This window comes from Nicotiana tabacum, unplaced genomic scaffold (assembly GCF_000715075.1).
Source record: "Nicotiana tabacum cultivar K326 unplaced genomic scaffold, ASM71507v2 Un00006, whole genome shotgun sequence".
NCBI classification, from domain to species: domain Eukaryota; kingdom Viridiplantae; phylum Streptophyta; class Magnoliopsida; order Solanales; family Solanaceae; genus Nicotiana; species Nicotiana tabacum.
This window is the reverse complement of record NW_027438244.1, coordinates 949,536-974,610: the sequence shown is the minus strand read 5'-3', so window position 1 is coordinate 974,610 and position 25,075 is coordinate 949,536. Positions and strand designations below refer to the sequence as shown.

At 40.6% G+C, this 25,075-nt stretch overlaps 1 protein-coding gene across 2 annotated transcripts; it reads right to left on the bottom strand.

Moving 5' to 3' along the window:
- Positions 1 to 706: 706 nt before the first annotated feature.
- LOC107800233 (alpha-farnesene synthase-like) lies at positions 707 to 3,936 on the bottom strand. Of its 2 annotated transcripts, XM_075248637.1 has the most exons (7): positions 3,746 to 3,936; positions 3,403 to 3,673; positions 2,487 to 2,850; positions 2,188 to 2,406; positions 1,938 to 2,079; positions 1,215 to 1,463; positions 707 to 1,103 (listed from the first exon to the last, which is right to left on the bottom strand). In XM_075248637.1, exons 1-7 carry the CDS (start codon positions 3,866 to 3,868, stop codon positions 813 to 815), a joined length of 1,659 nt encoding a protein of 552 aa, XP_075104738.1. In that variant the 5' UTR covers positions 3,869 to 3,936; the 3' UTR covers positions 707 to 812. The 2 variants fall into 2 exon arrangements, with proteins under 2 accessions (XP_075104738.1, XP_075104739.1); XM_075248638.1 differs by lacking the exon at positions 1,215 to 1,463.
- Between the last annotated feature and the right edge of the window lie 21,139 nt (positions 3,937 to 25,075).

Genomic DNA, 25,075 nt, shown 5'->3' with positions numbered 1-25,075 from the left:
AAGCACATATAAAAATTGAAAAACCAAATAAATAAGATTTTTTAAATTAAAAGAAAAGAATATCAAGAGAAATAAAAATAAGAAAAGAATACTAAAAAGGCAAGGTCAATGTATCAAGAGGCATTAGAAAGCATAGGAAGCCACTTGTGTAACTTTCACTTTTTCTTCACTTCGATTTGTCCACTAAATATTTAAATCTTTGTACTCTTAACTGGATATGTAAAGGTTTGCATTTTTGCATGCAGTAGACTTTATAATTTGTCGGCTGCTAACATCAAATATTAGTAATACTCCATTTGGCTAATATTAGTAATATTTGACTTATATTACTAATATTTTATGAATTGGTCAATTTTTTGTAATGAACTACTTATAAATAGGCATAGCTGGTAGTTTCCCTAAAATTAAAGGTTCTGTTGGACTAACTTTTACATAAATAGTCGGTCGAGTTCACTGATTATTTTTCTTAGCCAATATATATAGATTATATACTAATTCTACATGATTATGTATATATTATATATGCAAATATACATATATGTACTATACATCTCCCGACTACTTTTTATTTAAACGGTTGCGTGGACGGCTATTTACATGAATTCTTCTTTACCCTTCTCAATTTTTTCCTCTTTCTTCAACTAAAGGTCCTTTCGCGGACATCCCATAAAGTTTTTCAACTCAAGTCAATAACTGTTTTCACTTATTTCTTAAAGAAATATTAATTGATTTTTATTTGTAATTCTTCTCTTGACAAATTACAAGTATGTCTGATCATCATGAATATGAATAGGCCAAGATTATTACATAAATTATGTAATAGGATGAACCAAGTTGAAGAAGACTTGATCTCGAGTTTCAACATCTTGAACCCCAAATCCATCTCCAAATTGGTACATGACATGTGCCATTCGTGCTTCATTTACTACATGCTTGACAAGTTTTCGATGTGATGTAGAAACAGTATTAAAATGGTAATTGATCTTTTTCCACGAATCCAAAATTATGCTTTCGATATGCTCTCGGGCTACATCCTCTGATACATTTTCTTGTTGCATGTAACATAAAATTGATGAAGCAACATCACCTCTCTCTAGCTCCGCCTACGTGAAAGAAATATTATAAAAATTAAGAACTGGCCAATTGGGGAAATGGGGGTAATTATTAGAATGGAAAGCACAAAAAAAGAGAGAGGTAAAAGCTTGAGGTTTTACCGCTGAGGTACCCTGGTCATTGCAAAGCCGAATTACAACGGAAGTGTGGTAAATAATTTCATGGCAATCTTCGTATAAATCATGGGTTTCTGTTGTTATTTTATTTGATAGACCAAAAATCACATGTAAAGAAAGCAAAGGGCCTGACGATGAGATCCACCCATTATCAAGGTACTCTTCAAGTGTTGGCATATGACCTTTGTGATACCACGTTGCTTCCAACAGCAAAGCTTTGCAAAAGTTGACCCACTGAATTATTGAAACAATATCAGAAGACTTTCGTAAGACATGCATGAAAAGAGACATGTAAGAGATGTAATGAACACAGGTTAGACAACAAGAAAAGGAAAGACGTGACTACAGGATACGTTTTTTTTATAACCCCCAAATGATACTACAGGGTAAGTTTCGCTTTCAATTACAGCTTCATTTTTGAGGTGAGACAAATTGGCTTTTTTTGGGATGGAGGGAGTATATACGTAAATAAGTAACATGATAATACATCTAGTATGAATGCATGCAGTAACCTAGAATAAATATATATTGGATATATATTGGAACCAAGTTGCTTTAGCTTAGGTTACGTTATGGGAAAATTTGGATGATGGATTTTATTTAAATAGAGTATCATTTATCTCCTGAAACAACTGATGCCATTATTAGTATTTAGCATAGGAGAAAAGGAGTCCGGCATATATATTTGAAGACTACTTTAGTACTCACCACTTGTTTCAGATAAGGTAATGCTGAAAGGCCACCCTTTTGTTGTTGAATTTCAACAGATATCTCTTCTACTGTATCATGCAATGACCTGAAACAGATTTGCATACATTCTGGCAGCCCTTCTACTTCATTTGGATCCCACCTAATTAAATGTGAAAAATCTCGTTTTTATGCATGATTATTACGTATGTACGTAGTAGTAATTAATTAATTTTAACTTGTATCAAATGTTGAGTTTACGAGAACCTACTTCTCTATGGCACGAGTGAATTGCTGCACTTGGGCTAATGAACCATAAATATCATAAACATCATCTATTATTAGCACCAACTCAATCACTTTGGTGAGCCATTTTCTCATGCTTCCATGTCGAGGCTCAGGGGCAACTCCTACAGCACAAAAGAAGCTTTCCACTATCCGATCCCTTGTAAAGCTCAAATCTTCAACTATGGAAAGATTCCTCCACCATCTGTTAAATTCACAAGAAATTATTTTCAAATAAACAACGAGAAGAAAGTGATTCTCATTTGACACGTTAATTTTAAGTACCTTAATACGTGTTTGAGATCCTTTTGGTGCGTGGCTTGAATTATATTGAAGTTAAGTTTTGCCAACTTGAGCAACATTGGATTTGTGTTGTTGCATTCAAGTTCTTGAGCACAGATATGTTTTCTAACATCATACCATTTCACTCTCCATGCCAATGGAAAACTCAGGGTATAATCCTTATTAGTAAATGTGTAATCTGATTTAGATACAAGGCTCTTGAGGTTTTTTGTTGTGAACAATCGTGTGTCGTCTAGTAAGTTTTCACCTTCCATGCTCAGATATGACCCTTCCAAAACCTCCAACAATGTTTTCACATCTGAGACTTTCAGCTTTCCTTTGCCATCGAAGAAGTCCTTTAACATATCTGTAGTACAACAATACAAACAACAAGAAATTAAATTAGAAAGACATTATATTTCTTTTTAGGCCTCGAAAATTAAGTCAAACTTACAATTATTATATATTACTATAATTTATATATCTTTTATTTACAGTATTAAAGATTAAATGTACGTCACTTTCTACTATTTGGTCGAGGTAATTCAGATGATCGATAACTAAATTATTGTGTTAATTTATCTCTCGTTAATTAGCATATTTACCTCCTTTAGATTATGGATTCATTTTTCCTCTGCCAACAATTTTATTTTCCAATTTCAACTATGCTTTCCTAAATCAGATATTTCTCTTTATCCGACCTGTTTAATTTATTTCTTAATTAGAAATTAAATCCTCTACCTAACGAATACAATATAGTATGATTTTTACTAAATAAAGTTAAGGCCCTTTATTAAGATAATTTGGTTTAGACCTCTAATTCTATTGAGCCGCCCCCCGTCTAGATAGTCTAAATCCTAGCTGTTCCACTGTTAATTAGATGATGGATAGACACATTATTAATTAACTTATTGATAACCTTGTGAAGCATGGTGGCCATGTTCCCTGAGAAGCCTGAAGCACAATGCAGTAGCATACAGATCCTCCTCCTTCGCGCTGGACTTAGTTTTCACGGACATTATTATCTTTTCCAAAGCTTCCTTGGTTTCAACCTCAAAGTAACAACTGAGTCCAAGTTTGTCAATGCTGTCTATAAGCTCTAGCAGGTCCAGTGGACTAATAGTACTGTTTGAAAACGTGCAACTAACTTCCTCTTTTAGCTTCTCAGCCTCAACTTTGTACTTCTCTTCCTGCAGGAGCGATTATTAAAAGTATTTCGAACATGAACATTAATTAAGAGATAAAAGTTGTTAAATACTCACAGAATATTCACTTGTAAGAGTAAGTAGATGATCATATTTCCAAATGTTTGGTTTATAGGTACAAATCTTCCTTTCAGGCAGACTTTGCTTTTTAATAGTACTATGAAGTTTATTAGTCTGCATAGTGGAAAAAAGGGACACAATATTGGGACACAATATTGGGATAATAGAGGTGGAGAAGATACAGGAATAATTGTGGAGACCTTTCATAACTTCTAAGAGCTTATATAGGTAAACTGACTGATTAATTTCATGTAGCAGTTTGATTGAATACGTCACGTGTTTCTATTACCATTCGTTCATCATGTTCTCAGATCTAAACTTTCGTACAAAGTGAAAGAAACCCTTAGTCGACAGTATTTTTTCTACTTAATTCTTCTTCTTCTTCTTCATCATCTTCTCATCTTTTCTTAGCCGAGGGTCTATTGGAAATAATCTCTCTACCTTTACTACATAGGGATACTTAGGTCTGTGTACACACTACTCTCCCCATACATCAATGGCGGATCTAGAGTATTATTACTGGGTTCCCGAGAACCCAATAACTTCTGCGTAGATACTGTATTTCTATTAAATAATCCACTAAATATTTATAAATATCTAACTGTGAACCGAGTTATTATTGTATATTAATTTAAAATTACGGTAGGAAGTCATAAACTTATACACCACATATGAAAATTTGTTGTTGATATTGAACAAAGGAAATCTTTTGTTAATGTTGTGATGATGTATAAGTAAAAGAGAGAGAGAACAGAACGAAACAAAAATAGAATTAGAGTCCTTAATTCGAAAACACAACTTAAAATACAAAAAAAAAAAAAAAAAAAAACGTTGTAAACGACGCAAGATGAGAAAACTATTGTGTGGAATGCGGACTTAAAAGTGACGTTCAGTCAACCATCTAGACTTCAAGATTCCTTAGGTCAAGTTTTACAAGTTTTTTTATTTTTTATTTTAAATAAAATTACGCGGTGGCACATTCCTTTCCTTCCTTTGAGAAGTTTGTCTCGACCCGAAATATTTAGAGTCAGCACTAAAGATCCTATTTATCAGGGAAAAAGAAAAGAAAAGAAAAGAAAACATGTTATTAGCTTTTTAGAAATGTTTAAGCTACATACTATAACAATAGTGTAAATATTTTTTTATATTATTGTAAATGTCAACTAATTACTTATAGGAGTAAGTTTAAGTGCTTGTGTAGAAGTAAAAGAATAGACTTTTTCTCTTAAGTAAAAGAATTGACCCTTTTTTTAGTAAAAATGTAGTGGTCCTTAAATCAGAGAATTAAAGCAATTCGAATGTAAAACGTTGTAACTTTTAAATGTTCCTGTAAAGAAATGCATATTCTTTTCTCGATTTTTTGAAAAAAATTGCGTTCAGTAATCTCATGCAGGTGTGTGCTTTTTTTCTTAAAGTTTTCTGGACACTCGCTTAAATAATAAATAAAATATTGTGGATGGTAATCCAACTTTCAGTTTATTGCATAAAGTTTTAATATTAATTTTTCAGTTTGTATTTAAAAAATAATTCAATTATGTTTATATACTACAGAAAATAAAAAAACGCTGGAAAATGCTAATACGATTTGAGAAACAAAAATAGACTCTCATTTTAACAACTCACCGAATGTAATATTTATGTGGTACCATATTTTTTGACCCACTTATAAAGTAAAAGATTATGATGTGTCATATGATGAAATTAAAGGCATTGGATATTAGGTTGGGTAAAAAATTTAAACTAGTGAAGAGATTATATCACATTAGATAGTGATCATGCTACTTTTAGATTATTATCTGAAAATGATTTAGCCCCTTATAGGAAAACTCATAGTTTTTTTATATATCGGTTTAATACAAGTTGTCTTCAAGCCACTTATGTTAAGAGGCTTACCTGAAAGCTTTATAGCAGCTCTCAGAGATGGCATAAACCAAAATTAGAAGAAATCCCTTATAGGGACAGTACAAAGAAATCCCTTATAGGGATAGTACATACCAGTTTGGCCTATAGCCTTGTTTATTTTAATGCTTATCCTAATTTGTAAATTTTTTTGAGTGATGAAAACTGTTTAAATCCTTTAATATTGAGTATTAAGCTTCATGGTTATGATTATATGTCAGGAACAAAAGTTATATGTATCTGTTATAGGGTTTATTACAAACCTTTATATACTTTAAATCCTATGTGCAAAATTATGGATTTTAAAAATAAAACTATTCTTATAGAAACTAATTTTGGTTAGTCTAAAGTTACTACCAAGAGACATATTAAGTGGGATGAAATAGATTTTCCCAAAGAATGGGTTATTGAGGAAGATGTAACGATCCAACCGGTCGTTTTGCCTTCTAGAACCCCGTTCCCCTAAATAAGACTCCTCGTATGTGCTTTTACTATTTTATGACTTGCAGGGATGGTTAGTTCAGGAATTTAAAGGGTTCGGGTTGAAAATAGAACACTTGGTTCCTTAGTTTGATTTTAAAAGGGTAAGTTTGACTTCGATCAACATTTTTAGTAAACGACCTCGGAATCAGGATTTGACGGTTCAAATAGGTTCATATGATGATTTTTGGACTTGGGTGTATGTTCGAATCGGGTTTTGAATAACCCGGGAGCGTTTCAGCGCTTAATAGTGAAAGTTGGCTATTTGAAGGTTTAAAGTTTTTTAAATTTAGTTTGGAGTAAGTTTTGGAGTAATCGAGATCCGTTCAGAATTTCGAGCCTGAGAATAGTTTTGTATGGTGATTTATGAATTGCACATAAAATTTGGTGTCATTCCGAGTAATTTAAGTATGTTTTGGCACGTTCGGAGTAAGCTTGAAAAACTTGAAGTTTCTAAGTTGAATCAATTTGGTTTGGGGTATGACTCTTAGTTTTTATGTTGTTTTATGAGTTTCGAGGGTTCGAGCGAGTCTGTTTTATGATTTCAAACTTGTTGGTATGTTTGGGCGGGGCCCCGGTGGCCTCGGGTGTTAATCGGACGATGCTCGAACCAAGTTTGGACTTAGGAGCAGCAACTGAAGCTTCATGCTTCTAGTGTGATCGCACCTGCGCTTGGCCAGCCGCAGGTGCGAGCCACAAGCCACAAGCCACAGTAGCTAATCAATGAGGGCAGCCCAGTGACCGCATGTGTGGAAATTAGCGCACTTGCGAGCGCGCAGGTGCGAAGGCTGGGACCGCATGCACGGCGAAGGCCGCAAATTCGGAAGGCTGGTCGCACCAGCGGACGCGCAGAAGCGAACCACTGGTCCGCAGGTGCAGAATTTGGGCTAGCTGGGGAGGATCACACCTGCGAGGATTTTTCCACAGAAGCGGAAGCGCAGGTGCGGCAGTGGCTTCACAGGTGCGAAAAACCTGCTGGGCAGAATGTCTTAAAATGGGGCTCATCCATTTTTGAGCCCATTTTCTCCATTCTTAGGTGAATTTAAAGCTTCTGGATAGGGGTATTCACCTAGCAACTTGGAGGTAAGTTAATTCTACCTATTGTGAGTTAAATACATAGATTATGGGTGAATTTTAACATATAAATTATGGAAATCAAGGGTTTAGATAAAAAAACCTAGGCTTTGATAAAAATGAGATTTTAACCCCGAAAATAGTTATGGAATGGGATGACAATTGTATATTTGAGTTCTTAAGGTTATAGGTAACGATTTCCTTCGAAAATTTCCAAAATCTGGGCACGTGGACTCGGGGGTGAATTTTAGGTATTATATCAATTTGGGTTAGGTAATTAGTCTAATAATTTAATTTCGAATTGTTGAGCATGTATTGATTAAATTTTATAATATTGGACTAGTTTCGGATTTTTCGGCACCAAATTGAGGCTTTAACACGAAATTGTGACCGGGAAGTGAGCTTTGAGACGAGGTAAGTCTCTTGTCTAACCTTGTAAGAGGGAATTTACTCCATAGGTAATTTAAATTAAATATTGATACAATTTGTGGGGGGCTATGTACGTACGAGGTGATGAGAGTCCGTGCGTAGCTACCAATTATGCTTATGTCCGGGTAGTTTTAGGACCCAATGCATGAACTATTTGGAATTGTTGAACCATACTTGTTAATTTAAAAATGCCTAAATTATATTAGGATTTGTTAGAAAAATTGTGAAAGATCACTAATGGAATTCATATTATTTTAGTATAAATCCTTAATAATGTTTAAGTCAAATGCTTATAAAGTATCCTTCTCTTCTTATGGAGCGGGCCGAACACCTTAGTAGTAGATAGATGCATCTATGGTTCATGCCGTTCGACCCTCGGCAGTGTACACATTATTCCGGATCGGGCCGTACGACCTCGGCATAAATCGTGCTTAATAATAATACTTGGTGTCTTGATATTTTGTTGTGGCTCGTAAGATTACATCCTTTAAAAGGAATGACTTATTTGGAAATTATATAATTGTGAAAGAATTATTTGCTCCTGCTTGTTGAGAAGGTTTGAATTTATTTACACATCTAGTAATCATATTAAAATTTTATCTGAATAATTATTGACCCATAGTGAGTGTCGAAGTCGACCTCTTGTCACTACTTATTCGAGATTAGACTTGATACTTACTGGGTACACGTTGTTTACGTACTCATATTACACTTGCTGTACTTTTTGTGCAGGTTCTGAGACAGGTGCATCAGGCGGTCCTACCGGTGTGCATCCCCGATATTCCGAGACCTAGTGGAGAGCTGCTTTTTTCTGAGCCATTCCGCAGCACCTAGTGTCTCTCTTCGTATCCATATTCTGTCTATTTCATGTCCATATAGTATTTAAAATTTTGTATAATCTACTAGATGCTCATACACTTGTGACATCAGGTCTTGGCACACACACTAGTAGAATTGTGGTTTTGAACTATTACTTGGTTTTATTTATTTAAACCTTTTATTTTCTTAAATCTTGCAACAAGGAAAGTTTAATTACCCAAAAACATATTAAAAGAGGAATAACTTGTCTAATTCGCTTGTTGGCTTACTTAGCAGTGATACTGGGCGCCATCACGACCTATAGGTAAAATTGGGTCGTGACAACTGTAACAACTCGACCGATCGTTTTAAGAGTAATAGCCCCGATCCACTATTTATTTCTTCTCCCATATTTATTTCTACTATTGTGACTTACCGAGAGGTTTCGTTTTGATTTTTGGAGTGTTTTGGGACACTTAGTCCCTAAATGGAGTTTTAAGCCTTAAAATTTGGACCGTAGTCGGAACTATGTGAAGACGACTCCGGAATGGAGTTTCGTTGGTTCTGTTAGCTCCATTAGGTGATTTTGGGCTTAAAGGCGTGTCCGTATTGTGTTTTGGAGGTGTGTAGCTCATTTAGGCTTGAAATGGTGAAAGTCGAATTTTTGGAGATTTGGACCGGTAGTGGAAATTTTGATATCAGGGTCCAATTCCGATTCCAGAAGTTGGAGTAGGTCTGTAATGTTGAATATCACTTGTGTACAAAAATTGGGGTCATTCAGACGTAGTTTGATAGGTTCTGGCATCGGTTGTGGAAATTTGAAGTTTAAAATTCTTTAAGTTTGAATTGGAGGGCAATTCGTGATTTTAGCATTGTTTGATATGGTTTGAGCGCTCGACTAAGTTCGTATGGTGTTTTAGGATTTGTTGGTATGTTTGGTCGAGGTCCTGGGAGCCTTAGGGGAGTTTCGGGTACTTAACGGATTGAGTTTGGGACTTATGCAATTGCTAGAGCCACAGAAGAGGTTCTGGCCCTGTCCAGCTGGGACCGCAAGTGCGGCCATAGATCCGCAGAAGCGGACGCGCAGAAGCAGAAGAGAAGCTCAGATGCGGGCTCATAGAAGCATCCCTTGTTTGCAGATGCAGACTCAGCACCCCTTAAGTGATTTTCGCACCTGCGATGGAATTTTCGCATGTGCGGTTGAAGGCTCGCAGAAGCGAGATTTCTGGGCAGAAAAGAGGAAAAATCGAAGGTTTGATTCATTTCTTCATTTTTGGACTTGGGAGGTCGGGAATTGGCGATTTTGCAAGAGATTTTCAGAGAGAGCTTTGGGGTAACGATTCCTAACTCGTTTTTGGTTGTATTTCATTAATCTATAGTTGTTTTCTCCATTTAATTTCGGATTTGGATTGAAAAGTTGGGAAAATGGGGGAAAAGTTCTCTAACCGAATTTCTGAGTTTTTATTGGGATTTAGACATCAGATATGAATAATTTTGGTACGAGGGAACTCGTGAGTGAATGGATTTGGATTTCATTAATTATATGAGTCTATTATGGTTGTATTTATGATATGTAATTTCTTTTGGATAGATTTGGGCCATTTGGAGCCGGATATTCATGGAAAATGCATTGTGACCGATTGATTGAGCTTGGTTCGAGGTAAGTGGCTTGCCTAATATTGTGGGGGAAGGAGGGGGAGGGGAGGGGGAACTCCCCATAGGATTTGTACTGTTTTGATATATGAGCGTCGTGTACGTGACGTGACGAGTACGTACACGGGCTAATTGTGTAAAAACCCGATTTTTCTACTAAGTAATAACCCGATTTCCTTCTAATTTGAGTTCCATCATCATGTGTAGTATCTGGCTAGACTAGAATAACATGCCTACTTGCCTTAACTATTAACTTGAACTACGTGCAGCATGTTTCTTTAATTTACATGTCTTTCCTTAATTTGTACTTAGGTTGAAGTATAGAATTTCGTGCTGTAACTATTGAATTCTATTGTTTGGCTGCATATTTACGTTGGGACTATGGAATTGTATTCTGGGAGATTCCCCTATACTTTATATTTATTTTGGGACTACGAAACGGTATTCCTGGAGATCCCCATGTATTGCATATTTACTTTGGGGCTACGCAACAGTATTCCGGGAGATCCCCCTGTCTTGCATATTTACTTTGGGACTACAGAACGGTATTCCGGGAGACCCCCCTGCACATTTACGTTTGTGACTTCGAGACGGTATCTCGGGAGATCCCTTGTTGTATTTCTGTATACTGAGCTGTTACCTTCTATGAATTCTTTCTTGTTAAATTTCAGTCTTTATTTTACTGCGATACATAAGGAAAAATGAACTCTAGAAGAACTACTTAACCCAAGTAACTAATTAAACAACCGAAAGGATGTTATGACCCTTCCTCAGGAAATGAGAAGCAAAACACGCAATAATAGCTATGGGAAACTGTACTCAATAACACACTGTTGCGGTGTGCGACCCGATCCACACATGATACCATTGCGGCGTGCAACCCGATCCAACCATTATACCGGTGGCAGCGTTCCACCCGATCCAAACAACATATCCATGGCGGTGTGCCACCCGATCCAACCATATACCCGTGGCGTCATGCCACCCGATCCACACATAATAATCTAAAGAGAACACATATCGAGCTGTAACGCTTATACTCACGAAATGCCCAAATATCAATCATAAGCACGCCAAGTGCATAATACAAACCCTGGGGAGACGGGTAGCATCACGCGCTATAAAACGCTACCACAACTAAGGTGCGAGACCGCACCTGCACACGAAGATCCGCAGAAGCAGAGGCGCAGAAGCGTTGCGAGGCCGCAGATGCGGGAAATGTTGGGCTGAACTTGAACCGCACCTGCAATGGAATTTCCGCACATGCGAGGATCGCTGGGTAGTGAGGTTTTATAAAATGGGGTTTTGGCTCATTTTCAATTCATTTCGTCCACGGGAGCCGATTTTGGAGCACTTTTGGAGTGCCATCTTAATCAACTATAATGTGGTAAGTGATTTCTTCACATTGTGAGTTAAATATATGGTTTTTACATGGATTCAAGCATGAAAATTTGTAGAAATTTGGAATTTTGAAGGAAAACCTAGAAATTGGTATTCTTGGATTTCGATCACGAATTTGGGCATGAAATTGAGAATAAACTATATATTGGAGTTCGTAGTGCTATGGGTAGTGTTTGTCTTTGAAAACTTTCGGAATCCGGGCACGTGGGCCCGAGGGGTACTTTATCAATTTTTTCGAGCGGAGTTGGAAGTTGCTATAAATTGATTAATTATGAATATTAGAGTATATTTTGATTGGGTTGCATCTTCTTTGACTAGTTTTGGATCGGCGGGAATCAATTTGAGGTGTCAGAGAGGCTTTGGAGCCGGTAATGGAATTTCGGAGTGAGGTAAGTCTCCTGTCTAACTCTGTGAGGGGGAAATTACCCCTAGGTATTGTATATGGATGTGTGCTACTTGTTGTAGGGGCTACGTACACGCGGGGTAACTAGAGCCCGTACGTAGCAACATTCATGTTATTGTCCAGGTAGGCTTAGGTTCACATTATGCTATAGTTGTATTATTTGAGCAGTCTCTCGCCTATTAAATTTCTCTATTTTACATTACTACTTGAGACTAGACTTGTTATTGTAGAGACTTCACGAGTTCACGATTAGTCGCCGAATAACTTTACTCCTCCTATGGCATGTTTCCGTGATATATATATATATATATATTTTAAGGTTTTTGTTAAATAAATTATAACTCACGCGTTTATTCGTGAGTGGGGTCAAGGACCCGTCAAAGCTTCTTACTATTATGGGACCGGGTCGTTTGCCTCGGCAGGAAATTGTATTTCATTCTTATGGGATCGGGCCGTTTGCCTCAGCAGGATTTATGTACCACACTCTCATGGGAGCGGGTCGTTCGCCTTGGCAGTTTAATAGATGTATCTATGGTTCGCGTCGTTCGACCCTCGGCAATGCACAGTTTAAATTTTTGTCTTGGATTGGGTCGTACGCCTCGACATTTCCTATATCATATCCTCATGGAATCGTGTGTAATCTTTGGCAAGAAGCCAGTGTATCTGTGAGTTTTTCCGATTTGAGTTATGACAATCTATCTGATGAGATCCACTATATCTATATATATGCTCCGGTTAAGGAGGGAATCTCTAATGGAGAGTTTGAGTTCCTCGTAAAGAGGGGGATTTGTACCATGTGATTTATACTTGTTATCTCACTTATTTACTCTGCCTCATATTTACTTACATCTTTACTGTACTTGATATTGTTGGACCACTAGTGAGTGTCGATGTCGACCCCTCGTCACTACTTCTATGGGGTTAGGCTAGATACTTACTGGGTACATGTTGATTACGTACACATACTACACTTGCCGCACATTTTTGTGCGTAGGTACATATTTGACTAGTGGCCTGGTGAGAGCAGAGGCATGTGTGCACGCAAGGACTTACGTGAGTTGCATTCCATATTATGATCCATAGCCAATAGAGTCTTCTTCAGAGTTACTTATATTTTTCCTGTCTAAGTTGTATTCCGAACAGATGTTGTACTTTATTTTTACTTCTTAGTTGATGCTCATGCACTTGTGACACCGGGTTTTGGGGTGATTATGGGTTGTTCTGTATTTAAATTGTTAAGAATATTATTATTTACACCGTGAATTTCATCTTGTACTATTTAATCGAATAGGTACAATGTGTGCCTAGGCCAGATTCATCCATCACTGTGGAGGATCATGATCCTCCTCTAATTTTTTGTGAACAAAATCGATGGGTGATTGTTCATCATTGATCATCTACTTCGCTTATACAGTCCCCGAATCTTCCGGGGGGAGGACTAACAAAGCTAGTACATCGGGCCAGCAAAGCCATGTTCTCGAGCATCGACGAGGACGGGGATCGGGGTAGGTAAGGACATTTTGTTCGAGTGAGGACCGTCGACCTGATACCCACCGAGTGGAGGTCGTTCCCCGAAAGGTGGAACGCATCACGTAAGTATTCCTTTTAAGCATTGATTTTTTGACTTTTCTTATCGGTGTTTGTTATGTTGCAGCCCTTGCTCGGGTTCCGAATCCTATCCCTCGACTCAAGGAGTGGGTCGAGGGCATTGTATCACAGATGCCCTACTTCGAGCGCTCATGGCGCAAACTTTCAAAAGGCCGTTGGGAGGCCCGTTCCCATGGTAAGGTTCTTTTCCCGAACAAGTCATAGTGAATTGTTTCTTCTAAGATTGCGTCCTTATCTCCTTTACTTTCCTTTGAAGGTTTGCCTAAGAATGTCGAGCTTCGGCCTTCGGTTGGGGACGAGGACTTGCCTATTGAATCTCCTGCTCTGGGGCAAGCCGGATAGAGAAAGAGGAATAAGGCTCCAAGTTCCCCGAGCTTGGAGAAAAAGAAAACAAGGAGGAGGTTGGTGAGCAAGCCAAAGGAAACCACCAGCTCCCAAGTACCCCTTTCGAACTTGCTCTATCGGCTTAGGGACGAGCCTGAAGATGAAAAGCCTTTTGTTTTTGTGGCTCGCGAGCCATATCCTTTCGAAGAGTATGGGGCCGTCGAAACAAAGACCCGTGAGGCTGATCTACCTCAGGCCAAGTAGGTCGATGAGGAGGTCGGGGTTGAGGCTTCCCGGGATGCGAGCAGTGCCTCGAATGAGGCACATGGTGTGGTATACATCACTGAGTCTCCCTCATTTACCGATTCAATGTACAATGAGGCCCAAACTGTGAAATAACGACCCAACGAGAGGGCCCACAGAGTGGATGATCCCATCCACTATGTTTTTGATTGCATGGATTCCACTGCCATACAGGACGTCACCGGGTTAGGTGAATTAGAGGTACCGAGGAATAGTCTGTCCTCAGGGGCAGGTGGGCCTAACTCGAGCCATAGACTGGCCAACCCGTTCCTTGCCTCGAGTGCGAATCTTGGTCGGAAGCGGTCGATTATCATCATCGTTCTGGAGGATGCCCAGTTTCTTTCGACCGCCGTAGGGATAGCTAGTTACCTCTGGTGCCTGGTGACTAAGGAAGACCAGGCAAAAATGAATGAGGTAGACTCTCCATGCTTGTTCAACGAAGCACAATAGGTGCTAAACCGGGTAATTCTTGATAACCCCTGATGATTCCAGTTTTTCTTCTGATATTTGAACTAACTTTTTAATAATTCTAATATCTTTTGTCGTATTTGCAGGCCTCAGTGCTCCACCACGAGACCTTTCTCCGGTACCGAGACGTGTTGAGCCAACTTGAGGCCGAAGCTAAGGAGCTTGATGAAAAAAGATATATGTATAAATATCTCAATGAGCAACGCGGGGGTGAAAGCAAGATCCTTCGAGCCGAGTTGGATGCAGCTCAGTAGGAACATGCTGACCTGTTCGAACAGGTAATTTTTTTTGAAGTTAGTGATGATATTCTAGACACGGTGTCTAACAGTCAGCATCCACAGGTCCAGCAGAAGGTAGATCGGGTTAACCAGCTCCGGGTTGAGATGAAAGAAGGCAAGGCCCTTGCCGAGGAGTGGAAGGGCAAGATGGACCGGTTGGCTTTTGAAGAGGAAATAGTCTAGGAGAAATTGTCCTCAGCAGAGGCCCAACTTAGATAGATGAAGGAGAAGGCAGAAGCACGGTCCCGGAAAATTAAGGAGCTCTAATCTCAACTGAGCTTGGTTGTTGCCGATCGGGAAACCCTCACCAATGAGCTTAAAGCAGCCATGTCGGTGGCTGAAATAGCCAAGGCCGATGCCGATGAGATGGTAGTCCAGTTCAAAGTCGGTGCTAAGGCTGCTCAAGAGCGCCTAAAGGCCATAGTCGATCATTAGAAGTGGCAGTCCCGGAGGGAGGTGCTCGAAGAGGTTCATGCCCGGGGTTCGATTTATCGACCAAGCTTGAAAATGTTAAGAGGATCAAGGCCGAGGCCAAGAAGTTGGCGTACCCCAAGGATGAGGAAGATTCTGAGGGTTCGAACGGGTCCGAGGACGGGGAGAGTTCTGACGGCCCCAATGATGAGGCGGACTCCGGTGAGGATTAGGATTCTTAGGTACCTTGTATTTGTACCCTTTTATTTTGTTGAGTCCATTTGGTCTTTGTACAAATTTGCATATATATATATATAAATTTTTTTTCACTTCTGTAATTTTCAAGCTTGATTCTTTTTGCTTTTTCTTTATGATTGCAAAGATTTCGGATGCCTTATCATGTAATAATTAGGTCTTATTCGTGTAACAACCCGACCTTTTATTTTGAGAGTAATAGCCCTGATATCCTATTTATTGCTTCTCCCATATCTATTCCTGCTATTGTGACTTGCCAGGAGGTTTAGTTTTGATTTTTGGAGTGTGTTGGGGCACTTAGTCCCTAAATGGAGGTTTAAGCCTTACGATTTGGACCGTAGTCGGAACTATGTGAAGACGACTCCGGAATGAAATTTTGTCAGTTTCGTTAGCTTCGTTAGGTGATTTTGGGCTTAGGGACGTGTCCGGATTGTGTTTTGGAGGCCTGTAACTCATTTAGGCTTGAAATGGCTAAAATAGGAATTTAAGTTTGGAAGTTTGACCGGGGAGTTGACTTTTTGATATCGGGGTTGGAATCCAGTTTCGAAAATATTCATAGCTCCGTTATGTCATTTATGACGCGTGTGTAAAATTTGAGGTCAATTAGACTTGATTTGATAATGTTTTGACATCGAATGTAAAAGTTGGAAATTCTTAAGTTTCATTAAGATTGAATTGGGGTGTGAATTGCGATTTTAGTGTTGTTTGATTTTTTGAGGTTTCAAATAAGATCGTATGATGTTTTAGGACTTGTTGGTATGTTTGGTTGAGGTCCCGAGGTCTTCGAGTGAGTTTCGGATGGTTAACGCATCAAAAGTTGGACTTAAATAGCTGCTGCAAAACATGCTGCAATTTTCTTCTGCTGGAAATGCAAAAATCGAAGCCAAGAAATCGAGCCAAGGATCGAAGTCCGAAAATCGAGCCTAGGATCGAAATCCATAAATCAAGCCCAGGGTCGAGGTAGGACCGAAGGCTCACGACTGAGGGGCATGATGAGGCTCAGGATCAAGGGCCATGATCTAAGGCGCAGAATCGAGATCCATGATCGAAGGCCAGAATCTAGGGCCAGGATCGACGGCCATGATCGAAGCTATGATCGAGGGCCATGATTGAAGCTATGATCGAGGGCCATGATCGAAGCTATGATCGAGGGCCATGATCGAGGCAGAACCAAGGGCTGCCTTGGCAGAATTATAAAACAGGGGGACTTCGTCCCATTTTCCATTTGTTGATGAATTGGAGCTTGAGGAAAGGCGATATTTTGATAGATTTTCAAGGAAAAACATTGGGGTAACTCGGATTGGCTACAGATGATGCTCAGGGTTTTCTAGAGGAGTGTCATCGTATTCTCTGTACTATGGGGATAACAGAGTCGAGTGGGGTTTCTTTTACTACATTCCAGCTTAGAGGAGCAGCCTATCAGTGGTGGCGTGCTTATGAGTTGAGTAGTCCGGCTGAGGTAACTTCACTTACATGGACTCAGTTCTAGGACATGTTTTTGAGAGAGTAAGTCCCTCAGAGCCTCAAGGACTCATGGCATGCGGAGTTTTAGCAGCTGCGCCAGGGATTTATGACTGTGTTAGAGTATGCAGTCTGTTTCACTGATTTGGCCCGACATGCACCGGCCTTGGTTGCCACAGTTCGAGAGAGGGTTCGACGGTTTATTGAGAGACTCCACCCCAGCATCCGGATTAGTATGGCCAGGGAGTTGGAGATGGATATTTTGTATCAGCAGGTTCTGAGTATTGCCAGGAGATTTGAGGGCATGCTTGCCCAGGACAGAGAGGAGAGAGAGGCCAAGAGATCTTGAGAGACTGGTTATTATTCTGGTGCTCATACCTCAATAGCTCGCCATGGTAGGGGTTATGTAAGTCACCCTATTCATTCAGCTCTTCTAGCCGCCAGCGGTGTTCCAACCCCTTCTAGGCCCCAGGAGCCTTATTATGCACCGCCAGTATCTAGTGTGCCTCTTGTACGGGGTGTTGTTCCTAGCGGCCAGTCCAACAGACCTGGCCCTAGCCAGTCACAGTAGCCACGCCCTCCCAGAGCTTGGTTTGAGTATCGAGACACTCGTAATATGGTGAGGGATTTGCTTCAGATTTAGGAGGGGTGCACCTCCACAGACTTCTCAGGCACGACATGCTCCACCGGGTCCTCATGCTATGATTACAGCACCAGCTGCCACCTCACCTGCTCAGCCAGCCCGAGGTGGAGGTCGGGGAGGTAGAGGTCGCCCTAGATAGGGAGGCCAGGCCAGATACTATGACCTTCATACTCGTACAGAGGCAGTTGTTTCTGATTCTGTCATTACAGGTATTGTTCCAGTCTGTCATAGATATGCGTCAGTATTATTTGACCCAGGCTCTACATATTCCTATGTGTCCTCTTAATTTGCCCCGTATTTGGGCGTATCTCGGGATTCTTTGAGTTCCCCTATTTATGTGTCTACTCATGTGGGAGAATCTCTTGTTGTGGACTGCGTGTATCGGTCGTGTTTGAATGCTCTTAGTGATTTTGAGACCAGAGCCAATTTATTATTGCTCAGCATGGTGGACTTTGATATTATTTTGGGCATGGACTGGTTGTCGCCCCATTATGCTATTCTTGATTGTCACGCTAAGACAGTGATGTTGGCTATGCTAGGATTTCCGCGATTAGAGTGGAGAGGTACCTTAGAGTACACTCCCAGCAGAGATATTTCATTTCTTAAAGCTCAACGAATGGTTGAGAAGGTGTATGACGCGTATCTAGCTTATGTGAGAGATGTTATTATTGATACCCCTACAGTTGAGTCAGTTCCAGTAGTTAGGGACTTTCCAGTTGTGTTCCCAGCTGATCTTTCAAGCATGCCGCCCGACAGAGATATTGATTTTGGCATTGATCTGTTGCCAGGCACTCAGTCCATCTCTATTCCTCCGTAACGTATGGCTCCTCCTGAGTTGAAGGAGTAGTTATAGGAGTTTTTGATATGGGGTTCATTCGGCCCAGTGTATCACCTTGGGGTGCTCCTGTCTTGTTTATGAAGAAAAAGGATGGTTCTCTGCGTATGTGCATTGATTATCATCAGTTGAACAAAGTCATAGTGAAGAACCGGTATCCTTTGCCTCGTATTGATGACCTATTTGATCAGTTACAAGCTGCCAAAGTATTTTCCAAGATTGACTTGTGTTCAGGTTTTTATCAGTTGAAGATTCGGGAGCCAGATATCCCGAAGACTACTTTCAGGTCCAGATATGGTCACTATGAGTTTCTTGTTATGTCTTTTGGGATGACCAATACCCCAACAACTTTTATGAAGTTGATGCACAGTGTATTCCAGAGCTTTATTGACTCTTTCGTCATCGTGTTCATTGATGACATTCTAGTATACTCCCGGACTCGGGAAGATCATGAGCAACAACTAAGGACTGTGCTCCAAACTTTGAGAGAAAAGAAATTATATGAAATTTTTTCAAAGTGTGAGTTTTGGCTAGACTAAGTGGCATTCTTGGGTCATATAGTATCGAGTTATGGGATCCAGGTGGATCCGAAGAATATTGAAGCAGTGCAGAGTTGGCCCAGATTATCCTCAGCTATATAGATCCGGAGTTTTCTTGGTTTGGCGGGGTATTACCGTCGATTTGTAGAGGGTTTCTCTTCAATTGCAGCACCTATGACCAGGCTGACCCAGAAGGGTGCTCCGTTCAGGTGGACAGAGGAATGTGAGGAGTGCTTTCATAAGCTCAAGATAACTTTGACTATAGCCCAGTATTGGTATTGCCTACAGGGTTGGGGTCTTATTCTCTATATTATGATGCATCGCGGATTGGTCTCAGCGCGGTGCTGATGCAGGACTATAGGGTGATTGCTTACGCATCCAGACATCTGAAGGTTTTTGAAAAGAACTATCTTGTCCACGACCTTGAGTTAGCAGCCACTAGGTACGTGCTTGTACCTACTCTCTCACCAGCACCGGTCTCCTCACATTTTTGTCACCTCATAACCAACCGACATTGTCACATCCTATGGACTTTGGAGCTATTTGTTAACTCTTCACCATCCAACTTGCTTAGTATTATGAGATACTTGTTGTTGTTGCTGCTGTTAACTTTTTACCATATACAAGATATACATCCATGTTGGTGCTCCTGTAATTAAGTGTACACCATACACAAGATATCCTTCCCCACATATGAGATGGCCATCCATGTCATTGCTATAGCTGTCATTACTTGTGTTGTTAACTCTTCACCAAATACAAGATGTCCATCCAGGTAGTTGTAATATGTGAGCCATTACTTACCCATCTAGTGTCTTGAGCTGATGCTCAGCATTCATGACATTTCTAATTATCCTTGTTTTGATTTGAGTTTGGTGTTTAAATTTCCTTCTTTAACTCTCTGAACTGCTTACATGGTATCACTATTAACTCTAACTTGCTATATTGTTAATTATTATTTTTCCCAATGGATGTTATGATTGCTCTATGTGCATCAATATATGTTACACGCCATATAATTGCTGTGCTGGTCTGGGTTAAGTCTTTCTAACTGCGGATATTAGCTCTAGATACGTCTGATACTTTGCTTTGACTTGCTTCTGAGTTAATGCTTCCCATCAGAGACTCACATTGAAGTGGGTTTATCGTTCTAGATATCGAAAAATGTCTAGCGATCACTTTGCAGAGAGGCCCATGGCGTTGGATGTTCAGGCCTTAGCCAGCCAGTTTGTGAGATTGGATATTTCTGAGCAGAGTCGAGTATTGGCTTGTGTGGTCTCTCGGTCTTCTATTTATGATCGTATCAGGGAGCGTCAGTATGATAACCCCCATATACTTGTCCTTAAGGAAACAGTCCAGCGCGGTGATGCTAAGGAGGTCAATATTGGAGATGATGGTGCATTGAGGATGCAGGGCATGCTATGTGTGCGCAATGTAGATGGTTTGCATTAGTTGATTCTCAAGGAGGCTCACAGTTCGCGGTACTCTATTCATCCGGGTGCCACAAAGATGTATCCGGACTTTAGACAACATTACTAGTGGAGGAGAATAAATAAGGACATAGCAGAGTATGTGGCTCGATGTATGAATTGCCAGTAGGTAAAATATGAGCATCAACGACCAAGTGGATTGCTTCAGAAGTTAGAGATTCTGGAGTGGAAATGGGAGAGGATCGCGATGGATTTTGTTATTAGACTTCCACTGACTCAACGGAAGTTTGATGCAGTTTGTATGATTGTAGATAGGCTGACCAAGTTAGCTCATTTCATTTCTGTGATAACTGCCTATTCTTCCGAGCAGTTGGCTCGAATTTATATCTGCAAGATCGTCAGGCTTCATGGCGTACCGGTATCTATCATCTCTGACTGGGGTACGCAGTTTACATCACGTTTCTGGAGAGCTATATAGCAAGACTTGGTACTTGGGTTGAGTTGAGCACAACGTTTCACCCTCAGACGAACGGACAGTCCAATTGCACTATTCAGATACTGGAGGATATGCTCCGTGCTTGTGTGATAGATTGTGGGGGTGCTTGGGACCAGTTTTGCCACTTGCAGAGTTTGCTTACAACAACAGTTATCAGTCCAGCATTCATATGACACCATATGAGGCTCTGTATGGTAGGCAGTGCCCGTCCCCACTAGGATGGTTCGAGTTGGGAGAGGCCAGATTATTGGGTACAAACTTGGTTCAGGATGCCTTGGAGAAGGCTAAGGTTATTCGATATAGAATTTGAATAGCCCAGTCTAGACAGAAACGTTATACGGATCGAAAGGTTTGCGATGTTGCATTCATGGTTGAAGAGCGGGTCTTGCTCCGGGTTTTGCCTATGAAGGGCATTATGAGGTTCAGAAAGAGGGGCAAGCTAAGCCCAAGGTTTATTGGTCCATTTGAGGTGTTGCTGCGAGCTGGGGAAGTTGCTTATGAGCTTGCCTTACCTCCCAGCCTAGCAGGAGTTCATCCGGTATTTCATGTTTTGATGCTCCGGAAGTATCACGACGATCCGTCGCATATATTGGATTTCAGCTTAGTCTAGTTGGACAAGGATCTATCTTATGTTGAGGAGCCAGTGTCTATTTTAGACAGGTAGGTCAGAAAGCTAAGGTCAAAGGACATTGCTTTCGTGAAGGTTCAGTGGAGGGGACAACCAGTTGGGAAAGCGACTTAGGATACCAAGCAGGATATGTGCAGCCTTTATCCTCATCTTTTCACCACTTCAGGTATGTCTCTATACTCGTTCGAGGATGAACGATTGTTTTAAGAGGGGGAGTATGTAATGACCCAGCCGGTCGTTTTGAGAGTAATAGCCCCGATCCCCTATTTTGCTGCTTCTCCCATATTTATTTCTGCTATTGTGACTTCCCGGGAGGTTTTGTTTTGCGTTTTGGAGTGTTTTGGGACACTTATTCCCTAAATGGAGGTTTAAGCCTTAGGATTTGGACAGTAGTTGGAACTATGTGAAGAAAACTCCGGAATAGAGTTCTGTTGGTTCTGTTAGCTCCATTAGGTGATTTTGGGCTTAAGGGCGTGTCCGGATTGTGTTTTGGAGGTCTGTAGCTCATTTAGGCTTGAAATGGTGAAAGTCGAATTTTTTAAGATTTGGACTGGTAGTGGAAATTTTGATATCGGGGTCGGATTCATATTCCAAAAGTTGGAGTAGGTCTGTAATGTTGAATATGACTTGTGTGCAAAATTCGGGGTCAATCGGACGTGGTTTGATAGGTTTCAGCATCGGTTGTGGAAAATTGTAGTTTCAAGTTCTTTAAGTTTGAATTGGAGGGAGATTCGTGATTTTAGCATTGTTTATTGTGGTTTTAAGGCTCGACTAAGTTCGTATGGTGTTTTAGGATTGGTTGGTATGTTTGGTCGAGGTTCCGGGGGCCCCAGGTGAGTTTCGGGTGCTTAACGGATTGAGTTTGGGACTTATGCAATTGCTGGAGCTGCTGCACCTAGAGTAATCGCACCTACGCACTTTGGGCCGCAGGTGCGATGCCGTAGAAACAGCCATGGAACCGGAGAAGCGGTTTTGGCCCTGTCCATCTGGGACCGCATGTGCGACCATAGATCCGCAGAAGCAGACACGCAGAAGCAAAAAAGGAGCGCAAATGCGGGTTCGCAGAAGCGGCATTGTTTGAAGATGCAGACTCAATCCCCCTTAAGTGATTTTTGCAGTTGAGATGGAATTTCCGCAGGTACGGTACCGCAGGTGCGGTTTAAGGCTTGCATAAGCGATATTTCTAGACAGAAAAGAGGAAATATCGAGGGTTTGATTCATTTCTTCATTTTTGGACTTGGGAGCTCGGGAATTGGCGACTTTTTGAGGGATTTTCAGAGAGAGCTTTGGGGGTAACGATTCCTAACTCATTTTGGATTTTATTTCATTAATCTATAGTTGTTTTATCCATTTAATTTCAGATTTGGATTGACAAGTGGGGAAAATGGGGGAAAAGTTCCCTAACCAAATTTCTGAGTTTGGATTGGGATTTAGGCATCAGATTTGAATAATTTTGATACGAGTGAACTCGTGAGTGAATGGGTGTTCGTATATTGTGCCTTTTACCCGATTCTGAGACGTGGGCCCGAGTCGATGTTTTAGGGAGAATTTCAGAATTTTTGTTAAAGTATTGGTTTTATTAATTAGATGAGTCTATTATGGTTGTATTTATGATATGTAATTGCTTTTGGCTAGATTTGGGCCATTCAGAGTCAGATATTCGTGGGAAAGGCATTGTGACCGATTAATTGAGCTTGGTTTGAGGTAAGTGGATTGCCTAACCTTGTGTGGGGGAATTCCCTGTAGGATTTGTACTGTTTTGATATATGAGCATCGTGTACGTAAGGTGAGGAGTACGTACACGGGCTAATTGTGTAAAACCCCATTTTTTCTACTAAGTAATAACCTGGCTTCCTTTTTATTTGACTTCCATCAGCATGTGTAGTATCTGGCTAGACTAGAATAGCATGCCTACTTGCCTTAACTATTTACTTGAACTACGTGCAACATGTTTAGAGAATTTACCTGTCTTTCCTTAACTGATACTAAGGTTGAACTGTAGAATTTCGTGTCGTAACTATTGAATTCTATTGTTTTGCTGCATATTTACTTTGAGACTACGGAACGGTATTTCGGGAGATCCCCCTGTACTGCATATTTATTTTGGGACTGCGAAATAGTATTCCGGGATATCTCCCTGTCTTGTATATTTATCTTGGGACTACGGAACGGTATTCCAGGAGATCACCCTGTCTTGCATATTTACTTTGGGACTACGGAACGGTATTCCGGGAGATCCCCCTGCACATTTACGTCTGGGACTATGAGACGGTATATCGGGAGATCCTCTGTTGTATTTCTGTGCACCGAGTTGTTACCTTCTATGAATTCTTTCTTGTTAAATTTCAGTCTTTATTGTATTGCGATATTTCATTCCTGCCTTGCTTTATTATTATATATACTAGTAGGGTCCTGACCTGACATCGTCACTACTCTATCGAGGTTTGTTTTGGCACTTACTGGGTACCGATTGTGGTGTACTCATTCTACTCTTCTGCACATGTTTTTCGTGTGCAGATCCAGATGCTCCTTATCAGCCACACTATCAGTGAGTCGAGACAGCTTTAGAGACTTCAAGGTATATCTGCCGCGTCCCCAGACCTCGGAGTCCCCTTCTACTCTTTTCCATGTCCATTATCTTTTGTATTTTTCTTTTGTTAGACTCTGATGTATAGAGACACTAGATTTTCCTTCTATAGTTTGTAATTCACGATGTTTCGGGTTTTGGAAATGTTGTGTAGTATATTGAGGAGTTGGCTATTGTACATGCCAAGTGGCATGGTACTCAGTTATAGTGGTATTGCTACAGTTAGTTGTTAAATTTATGTTTCATTTCATTTATTCCGCAAATGTTAGTCTTACTTAGTCATAGAGATTAGGTGCCGTCACGATGTCATACAAAGGGGAAATTGGGTCGTGACAACAACATAGTATCAGAGCACTACATTCACATAGGTCTCACAAGTTATGAGCAGGCCTAATAGAGTCCTGAGGATCGGTACAATGACGTCTGTACTTATCTTCAAAAGGCTATAGGGCATTAAGAAACTACCTTTCTTCATCTCCTATCATGCAGTTAATGTAGTTCTAAGTATCTTTCTATTATTCTCTCATAGATGGTGAGAACACGCTCTACGGAGGTTCCAGCCAGGGAAGAGCTGCTCTTCCTACTGCTAGAGGTAGAGGCCAAGGTAGAGGCCGAGGGAGTGCTCCAGCCCGTGGTAGGGGACAAGGACGTCCCAGAGGTGCTCCAGCTATGCCACCAGTGGATCCAGTAGAGGATCCTATCAATGAAGAGCATGGCAAGGTGCCTGTAGTAGAGCCATCTCCGATGGATTTCAGGTCCGCACGGATTCCAGGAGGATATGGTCCATATGCTGCGATTCATGGATACTATGACTCTGGCCGGTTTATTTTAGGCAGACTCAGCCACATCTCAGGCGGAAGGGGGAGCACACACTACCGCGCATGCTCCTGGGCATGAAGCTGCGGTATATCAGACCTAGGGTGC